This window comes from Lonchura striata, chromosome 7 (assembly GCF_050655825.1).
Source record: "Lonchura striata isolate lonStrDom1 chromosome 7, ASM5065582v1, whole genome shotgun sequence".
NCBI lineage: Eukaryota > Metazoa > Chordata > Aves > Passeriformes > Estrildidae > Lonchura > Lonchura striata.
Window position 1 is genome coordinate 14,839,257 of NC_140709.1, and position 24,125 is coordinate 14,863,381.

General features: G+C 50.6%; 1 protein-coding gene across 1 annotated transcript; it reads right to left on the minus strand.

The window, feature by feature from the left end:
- Positions 1-729: 729 nt before the first annotated feature.
- Positions 730-23,886, minus strand: IGFBP5 (insulin like growth factor binding protein 5). The gene is made up of 4 exons (XM_021526188.4): positions 22,523-23,886; positions 5,609-5,835; positions 5,325-5,444; positions 730-4,939 (listed from the first exon to the last, which is right to left on the minus strand). The coding sequence occupies exons 1-4, from the start codon at positions 22,851-22,853 to the stop codon at positions 4,808-4,810; spliced, it is 810 nt and encodes a 269-aa protein (XP_021381863.1). The 5' UTR covers positions 22,854-23,886; the 3' UTR covers positions 730-4,807.
- Between the last annotated feature and the right edge of the window lie 239 nt (positions 23,887-24,125).

Genomic DNA, 24,125 nt, shown 5'->3' on the forward strand with positions numbered 1-24,125 from the left:
CCCACGGTCCTCAGTGCAGGGGCAAAGGGGATGACATGGCCTCCTGCCCCACTCTGGGCACACGGGGTGATGCTGGCAGGTGAATGGGAAGAGGGGCACAGGAGGAGGAGATCGGGGGTGAGTGGGAGAATGAAGGGTGATGGCTGCCTGGGCAGTGGGGCAGGGCCAGATCCAGCACCAGGGAGGGCAGTGGGATGAACCACCAAAAGCTACCACAGAGTGTTTGAGGACCACGGCCTGGCTGGGCTGAGCAGCTCCAGGGATGTTCCTGCCACTGAGACACTGGGGCAAATCTTCTGAGACTCAAACAGCATGTCTGCTCCCAAGCTGTGGAGCTCAGGTTGAGACAACAATTAGGGGCTTAACGTCACTGGTTGCTAGGTACTTTGCCCTGGTAAGCTGCAAATGTGTGTGCTGTGTGCCACTGCCCTATGCAAAGAAAATTCTAAGAAAAAAAAAAAAGGTAAAAAATAATACCTCTGCTTTCAGGAAGCTGTAAAGTTAAGCTTGCAACTTTTACCAGTCACCTAGCAGATTGTTCTAGTATCAAAAGCTCCCCTAAAGCATTGCCACCATTTTACCCCATGCCCTGTACCTCCCTGAGCACCCTTGTGGAGCTGGCTGAGCCCCCCAAGGGACACAACACATGCAGCTGTGGGATGCTCGGGGCTGGAGCAGCTCACTGGTAGGCCCTGGCACACAGATGCTCCACGAGGGTCAGGCACAAGCTAACTGAATGCATAACTTTATTAAATAAATGCTTTGTCATGAGAAAAGACAAAGATCAAAGAGTAACATAAATTATAAGTTGAATAAATAGTATACAGCAATCTTCACTTTTTAATAAAATGTGAGATTTTTTTTTTTAAGTACAAAATGCTAAACAGAGCATTAAGCTCTTCTTCCATTGTCAGTTTTTCACAAACTGCTTTTATTTTTCCCACCAGTAAGATTATGAGTATTTCTTGTTTACTGGAAAAAAAAAAAACAAAACAACAAAACCAAAACGAAACAACAGAGCTACCGTATGTATGTAAAGCTATAAAAAGCTACCGTAAAATGTGTAGTGAGTATTGCTTAAAGATAAAAACCAGGCAGGAAACTCGGAATCTGGTGTGTTTTAACAACTGTGTTACAACAGTGGGTAACGTGCGTGGTGACGTCTGTCCAGTGGCAGTGGCGGCGGCTGGTGGGGCTGGGGAGGGGGCCACAGCAGGCAGGGCTCCTAGCCAGGGCCAGGACAGCGGTCTGGAAGCAAGGTGAACTGACTGTTCTTTAAATAAACAACACTCCATTTGGGGGGAAAAAAATCAACAATGTCAACAAAACAAAATAAAAAAAAGAAAACTAAACCAACAGCAAAGAATTTTCATGGGGAAGGCGGAGAAAAGGGGACGGGGGGAGAGAGCGGAGAAATAGTGCAAAATGCTCTTGTACTAGTGGTTTTCAAAGTCCACTGCAGTACAGACAAGGGGTAGCCCAGCCACTGAGCGCCGCTCCCTGGGCAGATGTGGTGGAAGGGCTGTCCTGAGCCATCCTTGTCCTCTCCTTCCCAGCTCACGTCCTGGATACCAATGTGGGCTTGGCACAAATACCGTAGCCAGAGACCCCTGAGCCTCACGACCCCCTGATGCACAAATTGCCAGCATCTCCTGGTGTCCCTCAACCCTCCCCAGCTTCCAAATCTGCCCCTTCTGGTTCTCTCATCATAAATGCAGAGGGGTGCTGCTGGGTGCTGAGAATGGGAGCACCTCATCACTGCCACCCCAGAGGGTGACCAAGCCCTCCTGAAGCCACCCTCATTCCCAGCCCAACCAGGCTCCAACCCCAGTCCTAAATATTAGTGCAGCTTGTAAACAGCCTCGTCCTGCTGGGGATCCTTAAGGGAGTGGGCAGCTGGGGGGGGTCACTGGTGCCCCATCCTGGGAGCTGAGGTGATCTGGGGGGTGAGGGTGGTAAACCCCAAATGTCCATCATCCTTCCCCCAGGTTCATGGGGACAGGACAGGCAACATCCCAGCATGGGGTGTGCAGGGGTGAGGGAGGCTGTGTGGGATGGATTTTGGTACTCTGGGCTCCCAGGGCCACACATTGTGACACCACTGTGGGGCCCTGTGAGCTAACCCTCACCCTGCAAAAACAGCCTTGCCAAAAGGCAAGGTCCATCCATGATGCCCTTCCCATCCCACCCCAGGGGCGTCTCCTTTCTCTGCAGCCAAAGGCTTTCAAGTTTTGGGAAATTAAACAACAAAACAAACAAACAAACAAAAATTTTAAAAAAAAGCAAGAAAGAGGAAGAGAGGAGGAAGGAAGTGTCCTGGGAAAGGTGGTACTGGCCTACGACAGTCAGGAGGTTTTGCACAGGGATCAGCAAGCGGACAGTGTCAACAATGGTGTCCAGTGGCCCTTGGGGTTAGCACAAGCTCCTCCTCCTCCTGCTGTCTTCACCCCATTCTTCACTTCACTTGCATCCCAACATTAACCCACCACTCTGGTTAAGCCAACCCTGCTCCATCAGCCCTGCAGAGCATGGAAGGGTCCCTCTGTCAGCCCCCACCATGCTCCCTTCCAACAACATGGAGTTACCCCACTCCAACAGGTTTTTTGGGGGTACATCTACATTGGTAGTACCTTCCTTCTTTTCAGCATGGGAAGATGCTTTGTCCCCAGGACGAAACAGGGTCTCTGTGGAAGTCCATAGGCAAAACTCGCCCCCACTGTCACTTGGAGGGAAATTACCACAGGTGGCCAGTCCTGCCCTCCATCAGGGTAACGTCCTGGTGGGCAGCCCATGGGATGCTCAGGGGAGTATTGTCATCTCACGAGAGGCTATGAGGGCTCCCAACCTGTGATGGCGAGAAGCCTTCACGAGAACCCCTTTGTCCCATCCCCACAGGTGGGGCCCCATAAGTGCTGTGGACCTCCATTTTTCTCTGCCCAGGTCCAGGAAGCTCAGAGATATGGGGTTCAGGAACCTTCCACCTGAGATCAGCTGTGTCCTTTGGCCAGTGCTAGGTTGCCACTTCCAGCCGTGGCAGTAGGATGTGGATTGCAGCGGGTGCACTTCCCCACCACAGCACCCAGACCCCACAGCTCCTTTTCCTTTCTTTCCTTCCGTTTGCTGCAGGATCTCCCCCAGCACCAACATCGTGGAGACCCTTGTCAGGGATAAGCAGGAGGCGAGAGTCCCAAAATCAAATGCAAATGTTAAAAACAACAAATGAGTTAGGAAGGCAGCCGAGGGCTGTCCCAGCATGCCCAAGGCAGTGGGTCTCCATGGTGCAGTGGCTGCTGTCACTCAACGAGGAGCTGGGTCCCAGGTTAAAGGCAAGGGCCCATCACAGGATATTACTGCAGGGTGGTGGCAATCAGCCGTAGCAACATGAGCAGTATCCTCAATGCAAAAGGATGGCATTTTCCTACCCACGGGGAAAGCTATCAACCAGCCTTAACAAAAAACCAAGATGAAACAAAGTGGAGGTTTGGGGTTCTTTTCCCCCTGGAGCAAACCATATTTTTGGCTGTGTGAAAAAAAAAAAAAATCTCCATAGTTGGTCATCTTTGTGGTGGCAATGGGGGTGGTGAAGAGTTTTGGCCCTGATTCCCGTCCCCATGTAGGGATACTTCAGTCTGAACAGTGATGCAGTCCTCAGTGTTGATGAGGCCCTGATTCCACAGGCACCGATGCTCCTCCATAACTCTGCTTCTGTGCTTAATCCAACAGGTTATTATTTGTTTTTGGGAGGGGCAGCGTATCCCCCAATTGCATATTACATTGAAACCTCCAGATTTCAAGGTGAAGTGTTGCAAGGAGGGAAAGCCATATCAATGCACACACAGGTGCATGCAGGTAACGAACACTTTCACACCTGGATGGGCAAAGGTCAGAGGCCTGCTTGTCCAAGAAAATTTCTGACCTTCCAGTCAAGATGAACTGGACAGGGAAGACTGTATTTCCTTTTGTGATGATTTTATTTTCAAGTCCACAGATACTTTCTGGGGGTATTTGTGCTGTTGCAGGATCTGTGTTTCCCTTCCCAGCTTATCTCCAGACACAAAGTGAACAGTCCCACATCTCCTCCCTTGCTGAAATCTGCCTGGATTGGGGCAGTCATTTGAGATGGAAATCAACTTAACTGAGTCCCAGCAACATGGGGAGGACACTCTGGAGGACTGCAAGGGGAGCGCTGGTGGCCACAAGATTTTCTCTCAAGACCCTTCAGAAATCAACTAGCTAACATGAAAGAAATATAAAAATAAAAATGAACCTGCCCAAAACCCGTACTGGAAAATCAGCAACTTGGAGAGCTTCCTACATCGGGGTGACCTCTGCTTGTGGCAGAGGGGTGCAGGCAGCACTGGGGAGAGGTGCAGGACGGCAGAGCGGCCATGGCTGGTTTGTCTCTGGCTCTATCCTTTCCTTGCTGAGTCCTTGTTGTCAAAAGGCTGTTGTAGATTCCGAGTCCTCAGTTTCTTCAGGGTTTATTTTTCTCTCTTCTCTTTTTTTCCTTTTCTCTTCTTACTTTTCTCTTCTTTTCTCTTTTCTTCTCTTTTTAAATTTTCTTTTCTCTTTTCTCTTTTTTCTTTTTCTCTCTTTTTACTTTTCCTTTCCTTACTTCTCTCCATTCTTTCTTTCTTTCCCTTTCTGTTTTTTTCGTTTTTCTTCCTTTCTCTTTTATCTTTTCCTTTCTTTTTTCGTCTTACATGAGATGAAAGGAATCGGAGTCCCGGGGCGTGGGGAGGTGCGGAGGGGAGGGTGGAAGGGAGTCTGGATAGATAGTGATGGGGCGGAGGGAGGGGAGGTGGCTTCACTCCACATTGCTGCTGTCGAACGCGTGGCACTGCAGGTCTCCGCTCAGGAAGTCAGTCCCCGGCAGCTTCATGCCATACTTGTCCACACACCAACACAACCCACGCTTCCGGCCCCGGGAGGGCTTGCACTGGGGAGACACCCAAGGGCAGAGGTCAGAGCTAGCCATCAGACACTGTGTAGCTCCCTCCCTGGGGACCAGGCCTTAGCCCCTTCACATGCAATTCCCACGATAGGATTTGCGTCCTGCTCTCTGCTTTCAGCACATCCCATCCCTGTCCCTGCTGCTACCCCAGCCCAGGGTACTCTGACTTCTCCCCCTCCCTCACCAGCTCCTCCAGGATGCTTGCTTCAGGCCACAAGGCACTTGGAGCCATCAGCAAGGCCACCCACCACCAACTGTGTCTGGAGATGCTTGCAGCAACACCCAGACTAACCCAGCAAAGGAAAACCCTCCATCCTTCCCACCCAGGGCAGCGGCAGAGAAAAGCCTTCCTGGGTGAGGAACATCTTACCTGCTTCCTCTTGTAGAAGCCCTTGCGGTCACAGTTGGGGAGGTGGACGGCGCGGGGGACCATCCGCTGGCTACTCTTCAGCTCCTGCAGGGACGCCTCCATGTGCCTGCGGCACGGGCCCTGCACGCAGGGAGATCCAATGTCAGAAGGGGAGCACCTCACAGAACCTTCCAGCTGCAAAAGCCCTCAGGTCCCCCCCGATTAGGACCCATTTCCCAGGGGTAAAAGCCCTCCGCAGTCACCTTCCCATGGGAGCCTCACGGAGGGAAGGTGAAGGCACCCACCAGCTCAAACTCCTGCCGGAGCTCGGGGATGACCACACGAGGGTGAGCCGTGTTCTCTGCCATGCCCACGAACTTTGCCAGGGTCAGCTTCTTCCGCCGGTCCTTCTTCAGGGCCTCAGCCTTGAGCTCCGAGAGGCGCCCGTGCTTGGGCCGGTAGGCCTTGGGCGGGTAGGTCTCCTCTGTCATCTCCGACGTGGTTGGCTCCTCGTGCTCCCGGGACTCCCGTTCTGCAAAGGATGGGGTACCAGACTGTCATGTGTCTGTGAGATGAGTGGGGCTTGCTTTTGCACAGAGTCCCTCCTGCCCAACCCCAGAGGGGATCTCTGCACCAGGCAGGATGAAAACAAATAACCAAAGGAATCCCTTTCCCAGCTGCTGCCTACAGCCTTGGCTTTATCCCACTGTGTGGGACTTCACAAGGTTTTTGCATGACCTCTGAGCTCAGGACAGGAAGGTGTCTAGAGAGCAAGGAGGAGCCAGAGGTCTAGGATGCATTTCTACATACAAGGGCCATCATTGTTTTTGTGGAAAAAGACCAGTATGAGGGTCATCCTACTTCCAGGAAGGGCCAGGACACATAAATGAGGCAGAGAAGCCCCTGTTTATCCATGCTGAGAGGATTAAGTGACGAGTTCATACTTCACCCTGCCTTGAGAAGGCAAGAGCACAAGCCAGGAATGCTTGAAGATGATACAATTCCAAAGCCAAGGTCAATCACACAGCACAGCCACCATGTGGCTGGGCAGACATTTCACAGTGATACCAAAGATGTGGCTGACAAGTGCTGGGATCTCCAGTCCTCAGCCTGCAGACCCACTCAGGGGATCAAATCAGCTCCCATCTGCTGACACACACCAAGCAGCCAGCAAAGCCAAGTGTGACACAACCAAGTAATGCTGCCTGACTGCCACTGATGGTACTGACAGCAAAAGGGGACCGTGCTTAGGTTCTGTCCATGGCACCCATCTTCCTGTAGACCCCCCCAGCACAACCTCTGCTGGCAGGATGCAGTCAGGAGCCCTGAGCAGTTATATATAGGAGCAAGCTGGTGACAGTCTAAACTTAGATGACTTGTGACATTTAGTACAACCACCAGAGTGAAAAAGGGTTATTTCTCGACTAAATTTGAATATAGTTTAAAGGTCCTGAGGTTCGCAGTCTCCTGACCCCTGGGTCCCCAGACATCTGGTGTTGATGACAAGTCTGTGCTGGGACCAGCAAGTGGCCGTAACTGCAGCAGAAGGAAAGCATCAGAGTAGCTGAAATCTGTCCCTGAACAGCATCTCTTGGCAATTTCTATGCCAGTGAACCCAGATCATCCCCTCCTACAGGAGGGAAAAAGGCTCAGGATTAAAATAAAAGCAGATATACACCCACAACAAGGCAAACAGGATTCTTTCTGCTGATTGACTGCTTCCTGGAGCCCAGATGCAGCACCAGGAGGGAGAAAGGTGAAGAGGATGCTACTGCTGCCCAGGGATGCCTGAGGATGCCCAGTGGGGGGGATGGACGAGATGATTAGTGGCAGATGGCAGTGCCAGACTGTCACACACACCTCTGCTGGGGGGTTTGGAGGTGACCGAGCATCACCAGGTCACTGGGTGCCCAGGCAACCACAGGTACAAGTCTCCTATACCTCCTTGCCAAAGCAACATTGCATTCTCCCAGAAAAAAACCTGAAAGATTCTAATGGTCACTTATTTATTAAAGTGGCCCTTAGTTTTGTCTCTTTCCACAAGAACAGCACTGGATGAGCACCCCCAGCTCTACACCCTCCTAACTGCCAAGAGAACATAAACAATCCCCTGCACCACGCCCAGGACTCATGTGTCTCCCCAGGATGGGATAATTTTGCCATTTTGCCCCATGATGCTCATATACTTGGGGTTTTATTCCTTGCTGCAGGATTCAACTGCCTGCATACATCTACTCTAAGAGGATAACAGGGGATAGAGAAGAAACTGAGTAAACTGGAAATTACTTCCCAGAGTATGAAACAATACAAGGTGAAGTGCATCCTTTGCCTCAAAAGATAGTCTAAAAACTGAAGGTCTGAAAGAAGAACAGAGGCATCTGAAGTGACTATGCCCTTCTTATGGCAGTGAAACACATTGTGTTCTGTCCCAGGAATCCCTTCTGGCACCCAGGTCCAGGGCTGGAGAAAGTGCTGCCAGAGTATCTCCCTGGGCTGCCCCACAGCAATAAAGGGAAGTTTCACATTGGTGCTGGCAACCCCCCAGTAACACAGGAGAGTCACAGCCCATTACCTCCGCAAGTACAAATAAGTGAGGCACAGCTTCTTAGGGCAATCCGAACTAATAAAAACATGTAACAAACAGAGGATACAGGTCAGTCAGAAAAACAGTACAGGGTGTCCAGTCCCCAGAACTCACCATGCAATGGGTGTCTGCAGCAGCTCTGACTGCTCACATGGTCAGCAGCTTTACCCTCTTGCAAGCACCTTATCCCTCCTCTCCCTGCAAGCTGCAGCAAGCCACAGTGACCTGGAGACTAATGTGGAGCCCTTTCAGCAAGGATAGATGGGAGCAGCCGGAGCCCCGTGCTCTTGCAGATAACTGATGTGCACTAAAAGCTGCCCAGACCCCAGCCCAAGTCTGGTGCTTTATGAAGGGCTGAAAAAGCACTGGGAACTGAACCCCTTCACTCTCTCTGGCATGCACATATTCCCCCTCAAGTGGGAACATATGCTTGGAATGTCATACAACAAGAGTTAGAAGTGATGGGACTCCATCTGTGACTCAGCAGTTTTGGGTCTTTATATTCCAGTGATAACTCCATGGATGCCTTGAATGCTTCATCTTCCTCCATCCTCTTCTGTTTTTTAATAGCCTAATTTCCTTCAACAACAAGGCTGATGCAACCCCTTCTTCTGACAAGCCAATTTTGGCAAACTGAAGGGCAGAGGTCTCTGACAGAAGCTCCTGACAAGCTCTGGGCAGCTGGTAAGGGGCGTTCCCAGTGCCAAGAGGAGAGGGAAAGGCAGAGCTGGGGCATGCAGCACCCATGCAGCCCCTCCCTTCTCTTCCTGGCTGGCCCATCCACCTCAGCCTGCAGCTCCCCACTGCCACTAGACCAGACACATCAGCATCTCCAGAGCTCATTCATTACCTTCTGCCTGCCCCCAGGCTGGCTCATGGCAGGCAGCATTTGGCACCGCTGTGCCTCCATGCCTGAGGAGATGCTGGCAGGAGATGCTGGCAGGAGAAACACCCAGTCCCCCCAAATGAGCCCTACTTGTGTTGAAGACTCAGGAAGGAGTTCAGGCTGGAGTTCCTCCTCCCTCGCTGCCAGGTTCTGGCCTGCCACACGGCCCCTTCTCGCCTACTCCCTTCTGCCTGCCAGCCTGGTGGCACCTGCAGAGGCAGAGCTGCCTGCCTGGGGACACGAGGCATGGGCAAAGCACTCTGCATCCCTGTGGGCTTAGGGCATGGGCAGGAAGGTGTCCCCAGGTGAAGGACAGTGGGAAGCAGGAGGTGGGTGGCTTACACAGCTCCATTCTTTCTCCCCACAACTCAGGAGGGGATCACCTCCCGCTAAAGGTCCCAAGCTTATTCACACAGAGAAATGACACAAAAGAATGACATTGCTAGCCAAGCTGAAGATGCCTGGCTAGCTTGGAGCTGTAGCCACCTCAAAGGGATGTTGACCCTACAGCCAAGGCAGGAGACTGAACTCAACTCAGAGCCACTCCACGGCTTCATGTTTACTCTGACCCACTGTTGCCCATGGAAAGAGGGGCAAGAATCTGGAAAGGCTCTTGCCCCAGGCCAGCCCAAAAGGACTGTGCTGTTGATGTGCCCTGGGATGCAGAAAATACCCACAGCAGAGCATGGGCTGTTCTATGCCCTGGGCTGAGGCATAGTGTCTTCTCCCCACTCCAGGCTAGCCAGAGGAAACTCCCTAACAGGAACCATTTCCAACCGTTCCCTGCAGAAGGGAAGGGGAGTAGCAAAATACCAAGCACCGTTTCTAGGAAGCCACAAATTGCTCCTGTCTGGCTGCCTGCTGTCCTTGAGATACCACCCAGAGCAGACTACACATCATTCTGCCCTGCATCAAAACCCAGCCTGGTGCTCCTGGGCTTCAGATGCTTTGGACTTATGTGAGGTCCCAATAAGGTGGTGGGTGCACTCACATGGGGGAGTGGAGTGGAAACACTGCATCCCTGCCCGCTGACACTACAGAGTGCAACACAAAACTTTTTCCAAATGGCTGGGAGGCTCAAATTTTTGTGACACATTTTCATTGGTTTCTGGCAGAAAGGATCTATTGACTGCTGCTCCTAATGAACCATGCTTGTTACAGCCACAGCCCACTGCTAGAGGACTTGCTGTCCTGTTCAACACCACCCCCAAAAGCCACATGCACCGAAGAAGTACATGCACAACCACAGAGCAATCCTGCTAAACAGCCCTCTTGATTATTATAATGATCATTATTATTTACAGCATAGGCACTAACATAATACACCACTTAAGCAGGAAGGTGTTGGAGAAAGACTTAATGGGGATCTCAGTTAAATCTCTAGCACAGGAACAACACAAATGTCGATCATGGAGAGAGTAAACTTGAGAATTTGTCCAGTCCTTCCTCTGCCCCAAACTCAGCCATCTCTGTTCATAGGTGCTCATTGCATATGGGGCTTATACAGAATTCCATTCTTAGGTACCTGGCTGAAAAAAATCCTGAGTATTTTCCCCAGCTGCCCTTCCCATTTTTTGCCACTCTGGAGGAGGGGACATGCTTGACCAACACCAAAACTTCCTGTTACTGGCAGGCAAATTTGTCCCTGACGTGGACTTGCACCTGTGACCATGATGGGAAAATAAAAATTCCTTTTTCCTGGTCAGCACACAGAGACAGCCACTGTGTTTGCATTCTCAAGATGCAGGCAGGGAAGGGATGCAGAGAGGAGAGTCATCTCATCTTGCACCCTTTGGCAGCTGGAGAGTACAACTGAGCAAAAGCATTCCTGAGCTCCCCAGAGGCCACCAGACTCAGCCCAGGCAGCAGCCCAGGAGCTTTCACCCGCCTAATGAAGAACAGCTCGCTTACATTCCTGTCCCAGGCACGGCCCCCAGCGCGGTGGTGACCAGCCCCCAGCCCTGCTGGGGTGGTCAGTGGCCCAGGCGCTGTGCCTGGCCTGGGGTCACTGCTGAGACCCCCGCCCTGCTGAGGTCAGGCAGTGAGCTCAGGCAGCCGCCCAGCCCGAGGCCATCTGGCACCCACTGGAGGCGGAGCAGCCAGGGCTGAGGATGGAGGCTCCAGCCAGTTCCTCCACTGGCCAGGGTGTTGTCTGCTGGAGAGCCAGCTGCAATGTGTCTTGGACTTTGAACGAACTTTTGTGCTTTGGTGGGGTCTTGGCATCAAGCCGGTGCAGTCCGTCTGGCAGGGACTGGTGAGGGAGCATGCTGGTAATGCTTGCAGGTGATGAGAGTCTCAGAGGAGACACCACACACCAAGAAGGACAGAATAACATCAGCCCTGCTGGGACTGCCACCCCACCTCCCACAAGTCTCAGCAATGTGCAACAGACACTTAAATCTATGTCACATAACACCCGAATGCTAACACCGAGGTGTTCTGGATGGCCAAACTCCATGTGTAAGTCATTGCAGAGATGCTGCTCCCTCCAAATTGTGACCAGCCTCATCATTTGGCTTGGGTTATGATTTTAGGGTGGAACAAAAGTCCAGTCACCTCTCCTGTGACTCCAGTGATCACACTTAGACCTCCAAAGGTCTGAAGTTAAGAAAGGTAACTCCCACCACCTCTTCAGTCTTGGTCCCCTTGAAGCCTGTGATGTAGTTCCCATGGGCTAAGCTGTTTTATAGACACAGAAGCAGCAGTAAGAAAACACAGACCCTCTTTCCTTCCCTGGGAATTAGGAACTTCAACAGCTGCCAATGCAGCAAAACACTTTTGTGATTTGCAGAGTGTGGAAGGAAGTCTTTAGCATTCAAAGCACTGTGAAGTGCTCCCAAAAACACCCACTCTGCCCCACCACACCCAGACACCTACCAAAGACAGCTGATCAGAATCCAATCAGTCCATGGCTCAAAAGCCACACAAGCTTTTGGAAGAGGGGCTCCAGGATATTCCAGTATCTTATACCCCTGTGACAACATGGTGGAAGTTGATGAGACCTCACTCCCTTGTTCCACTGAGACACCTTTTAAGGGAAGGATATGAAACAGTAAGGCCAAGCTCAGAGAAGAAATGGAAAAGCATTCAGAGAGTTGGCTTGGAAGGCCAGGACTTATTTCCATTTCATTAAGCCAAAAGCCAGGAGGATGCTTGGGAATAGCTCAAGAATACCTGAAGAGCCTCAGAAAAAAGGTACTGATGGCAGAGGGATGTGCTATTCCGTGGCCTTTTTTTTTTTTTTAAGTAGTAATTGTTTGGGCTTTGCTGAACTAGCCTGGAAGACCAGCTCTTTCTCATGTGATTAATGTCTCCTCAGCAGAAACCTGTGGATGCAGATTCTGCTGTATCAGCCAGGGCTCACCTGCAGAGCGTGAATATCAGGTGCTTGGGCTGCCCCCAGGTTCACACAGGATTCATGGGAAAGGGAGATCATCATCCTGATGACCTCTGTGTCCTCAAATAGAGCTGGATGGGGGAGAAATGCAGCTCATCATGTGGGAAAGGAGCTCTCAAGGGAACCAGCTCATGTTTTGGTCTGCTCTGGAAGTGCAGGACCTATCTGTAGGAATGGATCTCTGGGTCAGCATGACTTTGCAGTGCCAAAAAATGCCATGGATGTGGGAGAGCTACAGCTATGGGAACTGGAAGCTTAAGGAAGGATCTGTGTTGCTATCTGCCACGTGGTACTTTCCTGAGCTGCCCTTCCTTACTGCAGTCACAAAATAAAACTCTCTGAGAGTAACTCTGTAGAGCAAGGAGAAAAGCAGGTTTGGATATGGGGAGCTTCATGATGGAAGCTCCTTCCCTACTCACTGCTAGTTGTTAGTTCAGCAGTCTCCAAGCACCCATGCTGTGCTTGAAGAGCCAAGCTGGGGCACCAGCTGGTGGGCTGGACTGATGCTGCCTTGAGATGTAACAATAAAGACAGTGGCTGAACAGGTGTTGTCTTTGTCTCTTTCCAAGGACTTCCCAAATCTGTTTACAATCAGTTCTCCATGCAGGTGTGGGAGTTTGCAATGCACATACAGGACACACCAAGACCAGGTGACGGTCTGAGCCAGCAGACACCATAGCCAGAGACTCTGGGTTCTCATGACAATGATTTTTGTCCAAGAGAGAACCCAAAATGTCTAACCAATAAAAGAACTGGGAAACTTTCCAGAGTTTCACCCTCCAGTAAGATGATGAGCACATGTCCATCCATTTCAATTAAATCATGCTGATGTGCACCATCTTGCAAAACTGCAGACACTCTGTTGCTAGATAGCTGCTTATATCAGCCTGACATTTCCTGAACAAAGTTATCTTCCAGAGAACTGAACTGGCAAGTGGAGGGGAAGGAAGTATTGGAGGAGTAGATTTATATCAAGAAGCTCTTGTTGCTGATGCACTGATGATAGGAAGATAAGACATATTTCCTTCACCTCATCTGGAGACTGCAGATGTTCACCATTCCATATGTTGAAACTGCAGAAGAAGCTGAGATCTGAATTATGACCCACAGAAATCTAAATAAATCATCTTTCAATATCAGAGTGACCAAGACATATTCTTCCTTCCTGGAAAGGATGAAGTAATTCAGCCTTTCTTAGTCCCGCATCTTTTTCAATAAATCCACCTGAGCAGCAGATTTCATTGGTTGCAATAAAGGAGGCAAAACCCATACCAAGCTGCCAAGAAACTAAAAGCAGAAAAGGTTAAAAAAGAAGAACTCAGAAGAGACTGCACTGACAATCTCTGCCTAATGAAGGGTGAGGAAACTCTGGTTTAGCTCCTGCAAGGCGTCACTGAATTGTTCACCAGCAGTTTCTCCATGGGGCTTATTTGTGACAAAAAGATGAGAACACACATGCCTTAAGGTTTTCTGAATGAAAACAAAAGGTTGTTTGATCATCTGACCACCCGAGATGACTTGGAAAAAGTCTTCCTGTGCACACAGAAATGAAGGAGGTGTGATGTGTCCATCAACTGTCATTACTGCATGAAAAAGAAGCAGGCAGGGGGACTTTTTGGATGCAGGTCACTCAACATCAGCAGTGGAAGTGTAACTAGGGAGAAGGAATAAGTAATTTGCCCTCCTGGACTCCGTGGGGCTTATCTTTAAAACTCAGGTGACAAGTGGTATCAATATACATGAGACATCAAGAAATGTGTACTTTAAAGCAGGTGCTGCCAGCTTGCTCACCACAAAGAGACAGGAAAAGGCCCATCAAGGTGGAGCGTAGAGATGCACCTGTGTGAGAGCCTGGACAAGAACTGTTACAACACCAAAAGTATTTCAGGTTTGCAGCTGTGATTGCAAATTCCAGCCTAACACAGATTAACTGCTAGGCCTTCAGCCTCACTTTCAGTTTTGCCTTAAACCAGATGGAAAAGCTGTGTGAGCTCATCCATTGCTCATCTCTGTCTCAGCACCAGATGACACATCATCACATGCACTGCCCATCCTGACTGTTACCACCTCTGAGGGATGAAATTTCCAACCTCTGCCCTCGGGACTCCTTTCTTAATGGCTCCTTCTCTCAGAAAGCCTTTGCCTGCAGTAGGCCTGGATATTATTTAATCTCTCAATCTAGCTAAGTAGGACCACAAAAAAATACCAGAAGCTTGACATTCACACTCAGACAATACTGATAAGGAGAAATTTGCCCAAGCTTTATCCTAATGGATGACTCTTGCCTCTCAGCCATTTTCCACCCTGTACCACTGCCTACATTAGCAATTTCTTTTGGTCCAACACAATGCAAAGATGCTTTTGAATGTTAAAAAATCCCCTCCCCATGGGTCTCTTGATGGACAAAAGGGTATAGACCTCCATTTTGGGGTCTGAAATTCCATGCAAGACAACTGATCACTCCTTGCCACAGATCGAAAGCCTTTCTGGAATGATAAAATCTTTGTTGCACTTTGTTGTTTCTCCTGCAACCTCAGGCCACTGCTACTTTTACAGAATCAAATAACTGGCCACTGAAATGGTTATGAAATGATGCAGTAAAATTTCACCCACATCTACTCTTTCATCAGGAAAGAAGGACACACAAGTAAGAGCAATGACTATGTGTCATTTTGTATTTAGAAAAAATATCTTAAGATATGTAATAATATCTTAAGACATATGTAGCTGCGGCAGCAGCATAATTGACTGTTGGACAGGTATAGGACAGGTACAAGGCAATTCTTCCCTAGTAAAACTTTTCTTCTTTTCCAGCATGTCCTTTAAATTAGGAAGTGAAAGCCAGGTTCCATAGTTTTCACTGGCTTTTTTAATTACAGATTTTCATCATTAGTCTAACACATACCATCTGATTTCTTAAGCATGAATAATAAATGGCTCTGTTGATTTAATTGTCCTCTGATGAATCCCATCTGTATTTGGAAGAATAAAATATTTCTACTGTTTTTCTACAAAGAAGAATTATGATTATTAGCCAACTTTGCCCCCGAAGTTACCTTTAAGAAACATTCCTTCTTCTGTTTAGCTAGGCAATCATTTCCCTAAGTATCTGTCAGGATTACTTTCTTGCCCTTAAATAGCAACCAGACAAGTCATCTCCATCAACATAAGAATTATCTCCATCATCAAGCCAGCTGTGTCCATCCAACAAGCAAACAAACCAAACTGCAACAACAGCCCTCCAGGCTCAAAGCTGCAAAGAGCTCTCCAACTCTACCAGAGCTTTGGCCCCACAGTCCTTCGAGGACTGAGGCAGGGGGTTCCCACTGAGGGGAGAGGTGCCCAAAAGCCTTTGATTCTTTGGCCCTAGAGGAAAGGTGCTCAGCATCCTTCAGGATCAAGATCTGCCTGGCTAACAGGGAACAGTGTGCCAGTTTGCTGTGGGAGATACTGACCCCCCCATTCCCACATTCTGCATGGAAGAGACAGTTCCACCAGGGTGGAGTAACAATGAAAAATGATGGGAATATCAGAGGGGTCTGGAGAACAAGGGCAATAGTGAGAGCAAGGCATTGTGCACGTGCACACAAGAAATGCCTACTGACTTTACAGGGATAAATTTAACATGCCTTCCTCAAAGTTTAATCTGTTGACCAGAGTCTCTCTCTCACACTTGTCCTGGAAACATCATAGACAGAAAACTTACCAAAACATGCTGAGAAATGGATTCCTTGAGAGCAAATTTGCTCACAGCAAATCACCAAGAGTCCCAGATTTCTGCAAACACATTATGCTGAGATTAACTTCAAGCATTGGATTGACATGAACACTAAGGGGTCTTCTCAGATCACTAACATCAAAGAACCACCTCAAAAACAACATCTTGCTGAGAGTTGCCTTGCTACACAGCTGAAGGATCACAGCATCTTGTGGGGGTTGAGTGGTAAGGGGATGGGGGATGTCACCAGACATGACAAGACCCTTCCAGGATGACCTGAGGCATGAATCATGAACTGTGTCCAACTTAAATGGGCAGCCCCAGCATCCAGGAGTGCTGGCACAACTGTTGCCCCACTCTGTGTCCTTGCCCTACTGGAGACCCAGTGTTGGAGGCTCATGCTCACTGGATGCAGTGGGCCAGGTCTTAGGGGATTCCAGCATGGGAGGGGGGAGGTCAGGTATCCCTCTCCTTCTCACCAGCAGAGCCTCCTCATACTTTTGGCTATTCCTGTGCTAATGATAAACAGATAATAACTACTTTTTCCCTGTAAAAAGCCTCCTTTTAAACAACTAGGTGGTTATCAGGCTGACTGCCAGTGAGTTCACACAGGCTAAAGATGATCTTTGGATCATCTCTGACCTCTGCGTGCATCATTCTTTGGATCCTGTAGCTTCCTCTGCTCAGTGCTGGAGGCTGTTTCTCCAGCCCTCCGCTGCTACATTTCAGCACATGTGCCATCTTTTCCCAATTCAGTTCCTCTTTCACACCTTCCTGAAGGCCAGCTGTTGCTGCCTGGGCATGGAGCAGTTTGCAGGATCCCAGAGACCTCAGTGCCCCTGGCACCATCTCCTTCCACCTATGACACCAGGGACCACTGCCCTGGCAGGTGGATTTGCTGTACTTTGCAAGTCACAACTCACACCTTCACTGTGAAGAATTTGCTTGTTTGACATGGGAAAATTTGCCCTCAAGAAATCTCTCAGTGTATTATCTTAATCTAGCCAGAAAACACAAGCCACTTCCAAACAGAGGGGGTGAGTTTGGATCCACACAGCTGGCTGAGAGGAGGATAGATCTTGCATCTATCTCCTTCCTCACCTGCCATTGTTTGATATGCTCACCTGGTGCATCTCATTTCTGAGCCCTCAGTGGGAGGACAGGGTGGGCTGATCTGTATGCCAGCATCTGATCTTCATGGCAAAATACGATGTGCCAGTCATAACCAGAACCCCTGCATCTAAGAGAGGTTTGTGTGTGCTGCCTGGAAACCATTCTGCCTCCAGAGACAAGAATGCTCCGTGTGTGTGCTTGCACACATTAAATGTTTATGCAGGCGTGTGTGGGCGTGTGAACACGGGTACGTGTGTGCATATGCTCACACGCATATCTTCCCTGTGCATATTAATCCTGCTGCTCTGCAGCCCACATCGAGGGACAGGTGTGTTCCAGCCAAATTCTCCACTTATGCCTGGCCTTGAATTTGCATTATTAAGTACTTGGGTTGTTAAAAAAAAAAAAGGGGGGGGGGGGGGGCAGGGCAGGATTTGCTGCACCATTGGCGTTTTTATCCGCCCTGTGTGTGAGTTACACAGGGAAACAGCTACAACTGCTCTTAGCGGCTCACCCAGCTGAGAGGAGGCCGGCAAAGCCCGGAGGGGCTGAGGCTCCCGCCACCGGCCCGGGCTGCTCCCAGGATTTTCAGCTCGCACGGAGTTTTGGGAAGCGCTGCTGCAGAGCTGCCGGCGCCGCTCCCGGCCCGCCCGGGGCGCGCAGAGCCGCCCGCCGTCGTTAGGAGGAGGCAGAGACCGCGCTGCGGGCGGCAGAGACCGCGCCGCCGCTCCTCCTCTTCCTCCCCTCTGCCCTGACACGTGTGACGAACTAAGCCACACAGGACACTGGGGGATGCCTTGAAGCTGGCACGGAAGGTACCCGGTCTTTCCTACCCGCTTTTGTCAAGCCTGAGGGGACACCCCGCAGTCAAGCAAACGCTTCCAGTCGCACATGACTGTGCTCAAGTCACTGACGTGCCAAAGCCGCGACGATCATCTGGGCTCAGGCTGCTGCTGAAGTATGACACAAGGAGGCACAATGGCCTCCTCCAGCATCCCTCAAGTTTGCGGAGGCTCCCGTGTGAGACCAGCCCCCGCTCTCCGCTGTGGTGGTGCAAGCTCTGGAGGGGCTCCCTGCACTGACCTGGAGTGGGTCCAGGGCTGTGTGGAAGCTCGGGGCCAGCTCTATCACTCATGCACGCACGCACGCACAGAGCCACGTCTTTTCTCCGGTGAACTCTGCTGGCACTCGGCAGGAATTTCATTTGGATCAACTACTTAATATTCTCTCTCCTTCCTTAGAAACCAGGCTGCCGAAAAATCCTTCCAGCCAAAGCCCCTCCTTTCCTGTTTGAACCACCCCATCCCTTCCTCCCCCGTACACACACACACCGCAGAAACCCAGCTCTCTTGCTGGCACCTGATGGATTTCACTTTTTTTTTTTTTTTTAAATATTGTTATTGAAACTCCAGATCAAAAGAAAAATGGAGATTTTCCTGTTTTGTGTCTGAGGTTTTGCAGGCCTGTTGATACTAGCTTTCACCTTGACAGCTCGGAGCTGTTTGCACGATGGACCTGCGGCTCGCACAGCCGGGTCCCTCGCAGTGACCTGTGCACAAGGCAGCGCATCCCGAGCGGAGCGCGCTGCTCCCATGACCGCTGCCCTCACCCTCACCCGACGCTGCCCACCTGCCTCGCCACATCCCCCCTGCTCAGCCCGGGCAGAGCAGGCAGCTAGGGGAAGGGGGAATGGGGTGGGGGAAAATATATTGGGGAGCAACAAAGGACAGCACCAAACACAAGCTGCAGGAAATGTGGGCTCGGCAGCACTCCTCCTCCACCTTTCAGCTGACGCTGCAAAGATGATTTTCTTAGGGCTAATTCTTCAACCCCCCCCTTTCCCCTCCTGGTTATCATTGGCTCACGGTTTCATAAGGAAACTTGCCAAGTCTTGCTCGCTTTCTAGAAAGAGAGCAGGAATGAGAGAGAAGGAAATATTTGACAACCTTTGTTTTTCCATGAGCATTTTTAGGGCAGCAGGCTCCAATCTGTGCCCTCCGCTCCCTGGTGCTCAGCCTGACCTTGCTGTCTCAGCAGGAGGAAGTCTGGCAGGAGCACAGGGGAGAAAAATGGAAAGACATGGTATATTTCAAAGGAAACCTAAACAAAACAGAGAAAACCCAGAATCCTGCAGCCTGTGCCATAAATGAAGCTCATTCATGTTTTTTTTTTTGGTTTTTTTTTTTTTTTTTTTTTTTTTTTTTACCAGGAACAGTGAATTGCAGACGTGATGTTTGGCTTTCAGTAAAGGACAGTGTCTGACTGTTGTGGGAGGAAGGACTACAGGGACCATCCTGTCAGTACCTACATATCCCTCTACTTAAAACAAGTCCTACTAAGGCTCTTTAATCCCACACTTGCTTTCATTTCAGACTTCTGAACAAACCAGAAGGACATTCAGCTCATTACCTCCAGCATTCCTCAGTACCACTGCCCAGCATATGAGGAAACTGAGGCATGGTACCTGCAAGCATCTTGTCCCCAGGAAAGACATCTGCTCTACAGGAGAGCTAAGCCTGGCCTCCTAGGCTCTGGCTCGTGCAGTGCTGCTCAATGATTGCATTTCTACCTTGTCCATAAGGAGGAAAGCATCTGCAATTTTAAACTTGGCCAGCACAAGGGCAGAAATAGATAGAAATGCAATTTCATCTAGTCCTCACCACTGTCACATAGTTTATTTTGCAGAGTGCTGATTTTTTCTCAGTGGTTCGCAGCTCAGGGCCAATTTTGGTCATTGATAGATGGGAGGGCCAGGCCAGCTTCCCCAGTGCACGGTCCCTGTGCTGCTGGCCAAACTGGCAGAGGCCAGAAAGTTCAAGTCAAACTTAATTTCTTTTCTTGCCCTGTTGCTTAGAAACATGCCTATGAAAATATATTTTGTTCTCACACACTACCAATCGAATGCCAAGTGACTTTTTTTCCCCCCTCTCCCATCCTCAGGAATTCCTGATTTATTTTTTATTTCTATTTGCAATTGCATAAATCTCAAGAGGAGCCTGCTGGTCTGCTGTGGCTTCTTGCAGCAGCCTTCCCAATCCAGGCTCATCTGCTGTCTGCGAACAAAACCTGTTGAAAAGAGGCCCCTGCGGCACTTGGGGAGTCCAAACTGGAAGTGCAGGTAGTGCCAGGGGGTTGGTTTGCACGACAAACCTGCCACTGTGTCCTGTCCCTCTCCTTGTTCATTCAATGGGTGCTCCCCATCCCAAGAAAATGAAAACCAGCAGAATTGCAAGGGACCTGGCTAAAGTTCTCACACAAAGCACCTGCTAAAGGACCAGTTTCCTCGAGAAGTGTGAGGCAGGTGAAACGGAAGGATATTCATGCTGGGAGCCAAGCACCAAAGCTTTTTCAGGGTGTCTGTACGGGGCACCCTCAGCAGGGAGGGGCCCTGCTCTCCTGAGGGGTTTCAGCTGCATGGCTTTCCCTTCCCAAGCACACTGCCTGCCCCTGGCCACGCACACACACGTGCAGAGTAAATAAACACCAGGATGACGCACTCCGGGATACTTGGCCTGTCTCTGCTGACAGTGGGTGCTGCCCAGCTTCCTGGCCTCCACAGCAGGAACGTGGCTCCTGGCCTCACCCTCTGCTCCCTGTGCAGGTCGGCTCCCAACCCTCATCCCTTACAGCTGCCCTTCAAAAAACCAAGCTCAGCTTTGCTGTTTCTGGCTGATTAAAGGGAGTTTGGACATCTGATGTCATTCGAGGGAGAGGGGAAGTTATTACACGCAGAATTTGGTTTTGCTCTGAAGGATGGTGCGTAGCAACGCAACCACTGCCTGCAAGCAGCAAAGGGGAAAAATAATAAAAGCATCACAATTTATTAGGTGCTAGAAAGGAGAAATGGATTCCCGTTGCATGGGTATAAGCAGACACTTGCTAACAAGTAGAAACGACTGTTTCATGGACCAAAGAAAGTGAGGGTTTCTGGTTGGATTTTTTTTTTTTTTTTTTTTTTTTTTTTTGCCAAGTGGTCCCCTGGACATACAGACACCCTCCCTACCTCCCCTTCACACCATGGCAGAAATACCTCCAGTATTTGGAGGAATATAGGGAATCTGTCCTCACATGAAGACAGGATCAAAAAATGGGAGTGAAATGTGTGTCAAAATGAAGGAGCTTTCTTTCATGTTTTTGTCACGTGCGAGTACAAACATTTCAGAAGCTTGGCCTTGCACTGGTGATGCCATGCTCACCTTCATGCTTGCTTTTAACCTGTTCTTGCCCATTATTAGCAACGCCACCATTAGTTTTTGCAAAAGCATATCCTGTCCCTAATGCACCTGCTCTCTTCATCTCCCTGAGCTAAAGCCCAACAAAGATGTCCAGCAGCTGGCAGACAGAAAGAGCGGGCTGTAGTGATTCCAAGGAGGAAGTGTGAGGCAGAGCAACAAACCTGGGGGGGCTGGGGACTTTGGGAACAAGCTGCTGGTTGGAAGGAGATACCCTGCTCTCCTCTGTACTTCAATCTGCAGAGATCAGTTCGGGCCCCAGAGCAACGTAGAGGATATGGTGATAGAAAGTGGTCAGGGAGAAGGCTGAAGACAGAGATGCAGGAAAGATGTAAAGGATGCAATTGGGAGAGGACTGGGATGCAGTTGTGACTAAAAGGGTGCATCTGGGTAGTGTGGAAAGAAAACCCTTTCACTGGAGATGGACAATCTAGAGGTGATGATGGAAGGCAGGGTGGGGGGAGGCTGTGAGATGATGCAACAGGAGGTTTGACCAGAGCACAGATGCAAAGAAGGATGGGAAAGTGGTGGGGGGCATGGAAGAACAGTTAGGATGATGGAAAAGTACCGACAAAGATGGAAAAGCAGCTGTGGGTGTGGGTGTAAGAACATCTAGAAAGATGTGAAAGTAGCTGGAAAGGTGGAAAAGCAATAGGAGGGTGAAAGAGCAGCCAGAGAAGTGGTGGTGGTGGAGAAGCAGATAGAAAAGATGGAAAAGCAAGTGGCGGCTTGGAAAATTTGCTCATGGAGGGTGTGGGGAGGAGAGAGAATGGCGAAACAGCTAGAAAGATGGAAGGTGTGTGTGTGAGAGAAAGAGAAAAGTCAGGCAGAAAGGCAGAAAAGTAGCCACCAAGATGGAAAAGCAGCTGGTGGTGGTGCAGGGGAATGGAGGAGCTGGGAAGGCGAAAAAGCACACGGCGGGGGAAGGGGGGAGGGGGGATGGAAAACCGGGCGGAAAGATGGAAAAGTAGCCGGGAAGGCGGCAAAATAAGTGGGGGCACGGAACACCACCTGGGAAGATGGAAAAGCAGCCGGCGGGATGGGAAAGCAGTGGCGGGGGCAGGGAAGAGCAGCCAGTGGGAGGGAGCAGAAAAGCAAGCGGAAAGATGGAAAGGGAGCCGGAAAGACGGAAAAGCAAGCGGAGGGTCATGGAAGAGCACCCGGAACGAGGGAAAACGCAGCCGGGAGCTGGCGGTGGGGTGGAAAAAGCAGGCGGAAAGATGGAAAAGGAGCCGGCAAGGCGGATAAGCATCCGGGAGAGCTGCGGATGGAGGATCGGGGTCACTCACCGGCCTTGGCTTGCTCGCGGTAGCTCTTCTCGCTGAGGCAGACGGCGGTGCCGTGCAGCAGGGCGTGCAGCGGCTTCTCCTCGCCCTGGCGCGGGAGGCAGCGCAGCCCGCGGGCGCAGCGCTCGGTGTAGACGCCGCAGGGCTGCCCGGCGGGCAGGGCGCAGGTGAGGCAGCAGCCGCAGCCCGGCTCCTTCACCAGCTCGCAGCCCAGCGGCGGCGGCGGGCAGAGCGACAGCGCCTTGGCATCGCAGGGCTCGCACTGCACGAAGGAGCCCAGGCACCGCGACAGCCCCGGGCAGGCGCCCAGCAGCACCAGGAGCCGCAGCAGCATCGCGGCGGGGATGCTGCGGGACGGGGCGCGGGGGGCTGCCGGGAGCGGGCGGCGCTGCCTTTCCGCTTGCCCCTTCGGGGGCAAAAAAAAAAAAAAAAGAAAAAAAAAATTAAATAAAAAAAATTAAAGAATTTTAGAAAATAAAATTCAAAAAGGAAAGCGCAGCCCCTGCTTGCAGGCGCCCCACTCTGGGGTTATTCTCGGGGTGCGAGACCCTCCTGCTTTTCTTTTGGCGTTGGGAGAGGGGGGACGTCTAGATTTCCTTTTCTTGTCTTTTTCTCCCCCCACCCCGTCTCTCCTTTCAGCTTTTTCTCGCCTCGAAAAGGGGAATTCGCACCGCGATCCGCGGGAGGGCAAAAAAGAGGGAGGGAAGGAGGGGGGAAAGGGAGCGAAGCCTGCAGGGGTTGCACAGCCTACAGGTTGCAGGGGGAGGCGTGGGGGAGCAGGGGTGTTTGGGGAGGTGGGACGGCGATTTCACACACTCGCTCACTCACGCGCACACACACACTCTTCCCAAAGGGCTGGGAGGAGGCAGGTTGGGAAGGGAGCAAAGTTCCTTGAAAACCAGCGTCCTGCTAATAATGCATCAAAGCAATCAAGAGGAGAAGGAAAAAAAAAAAAAAAAAAAAAAAAAGAAAACGCAGGAGAAGGAAGAGGGGATGCAAAGCTCCCCTCCCCTCCCTCTTCTTCTGCAGGAGGAAAAGTCTCTCCCGACGCAGCGAGCTGCTGGGAAGCTTGGTATGAAGCAAAGTTGTGTTTCGATCGGCTCTGTTCAACTCTCCCGCTTTCCTCTTCCAAGATTTGCAAAGAAAAAAAGAAAGACCAAAAGAGTAAAAAAAAAAAAAAAGTTTTCTGCAAAGTTGGAGTGTTTTGTTGCAAAGTCGGCAGAGGAGCGGTAAAAAATCAGGGGGAAAGGAAAAAAAAAAGGAAAAAAAAAATCCACTTTGTAGATCTCCCAACACTTTTCCCCTGGAGAAGTTTCTAAAGAGACTGAATACTGCAGAACAGGCTGTCTTTTAAATAGACTGCCTCTGGCTGCCTGCCAGCCCCTCGCTGCAATTTGAGATCCCAATGACACCTCAGCTTGACTAGGTGCCAGCAGCGAGGGCCCTATCAGTGCGCGCTCGGGCCGTGGGGGTGGGGTGCGCAGCTCCTGACTTCTGGGCTTCAAACCCCGGGCAGTGATCAAGGATAATATTATGAGGAGAGACAAGGGGAGGAGGAGGGGGAAGGGGAAGCCGAGGACTGGAAAAGGGGGGGTGGGGGGAAAGT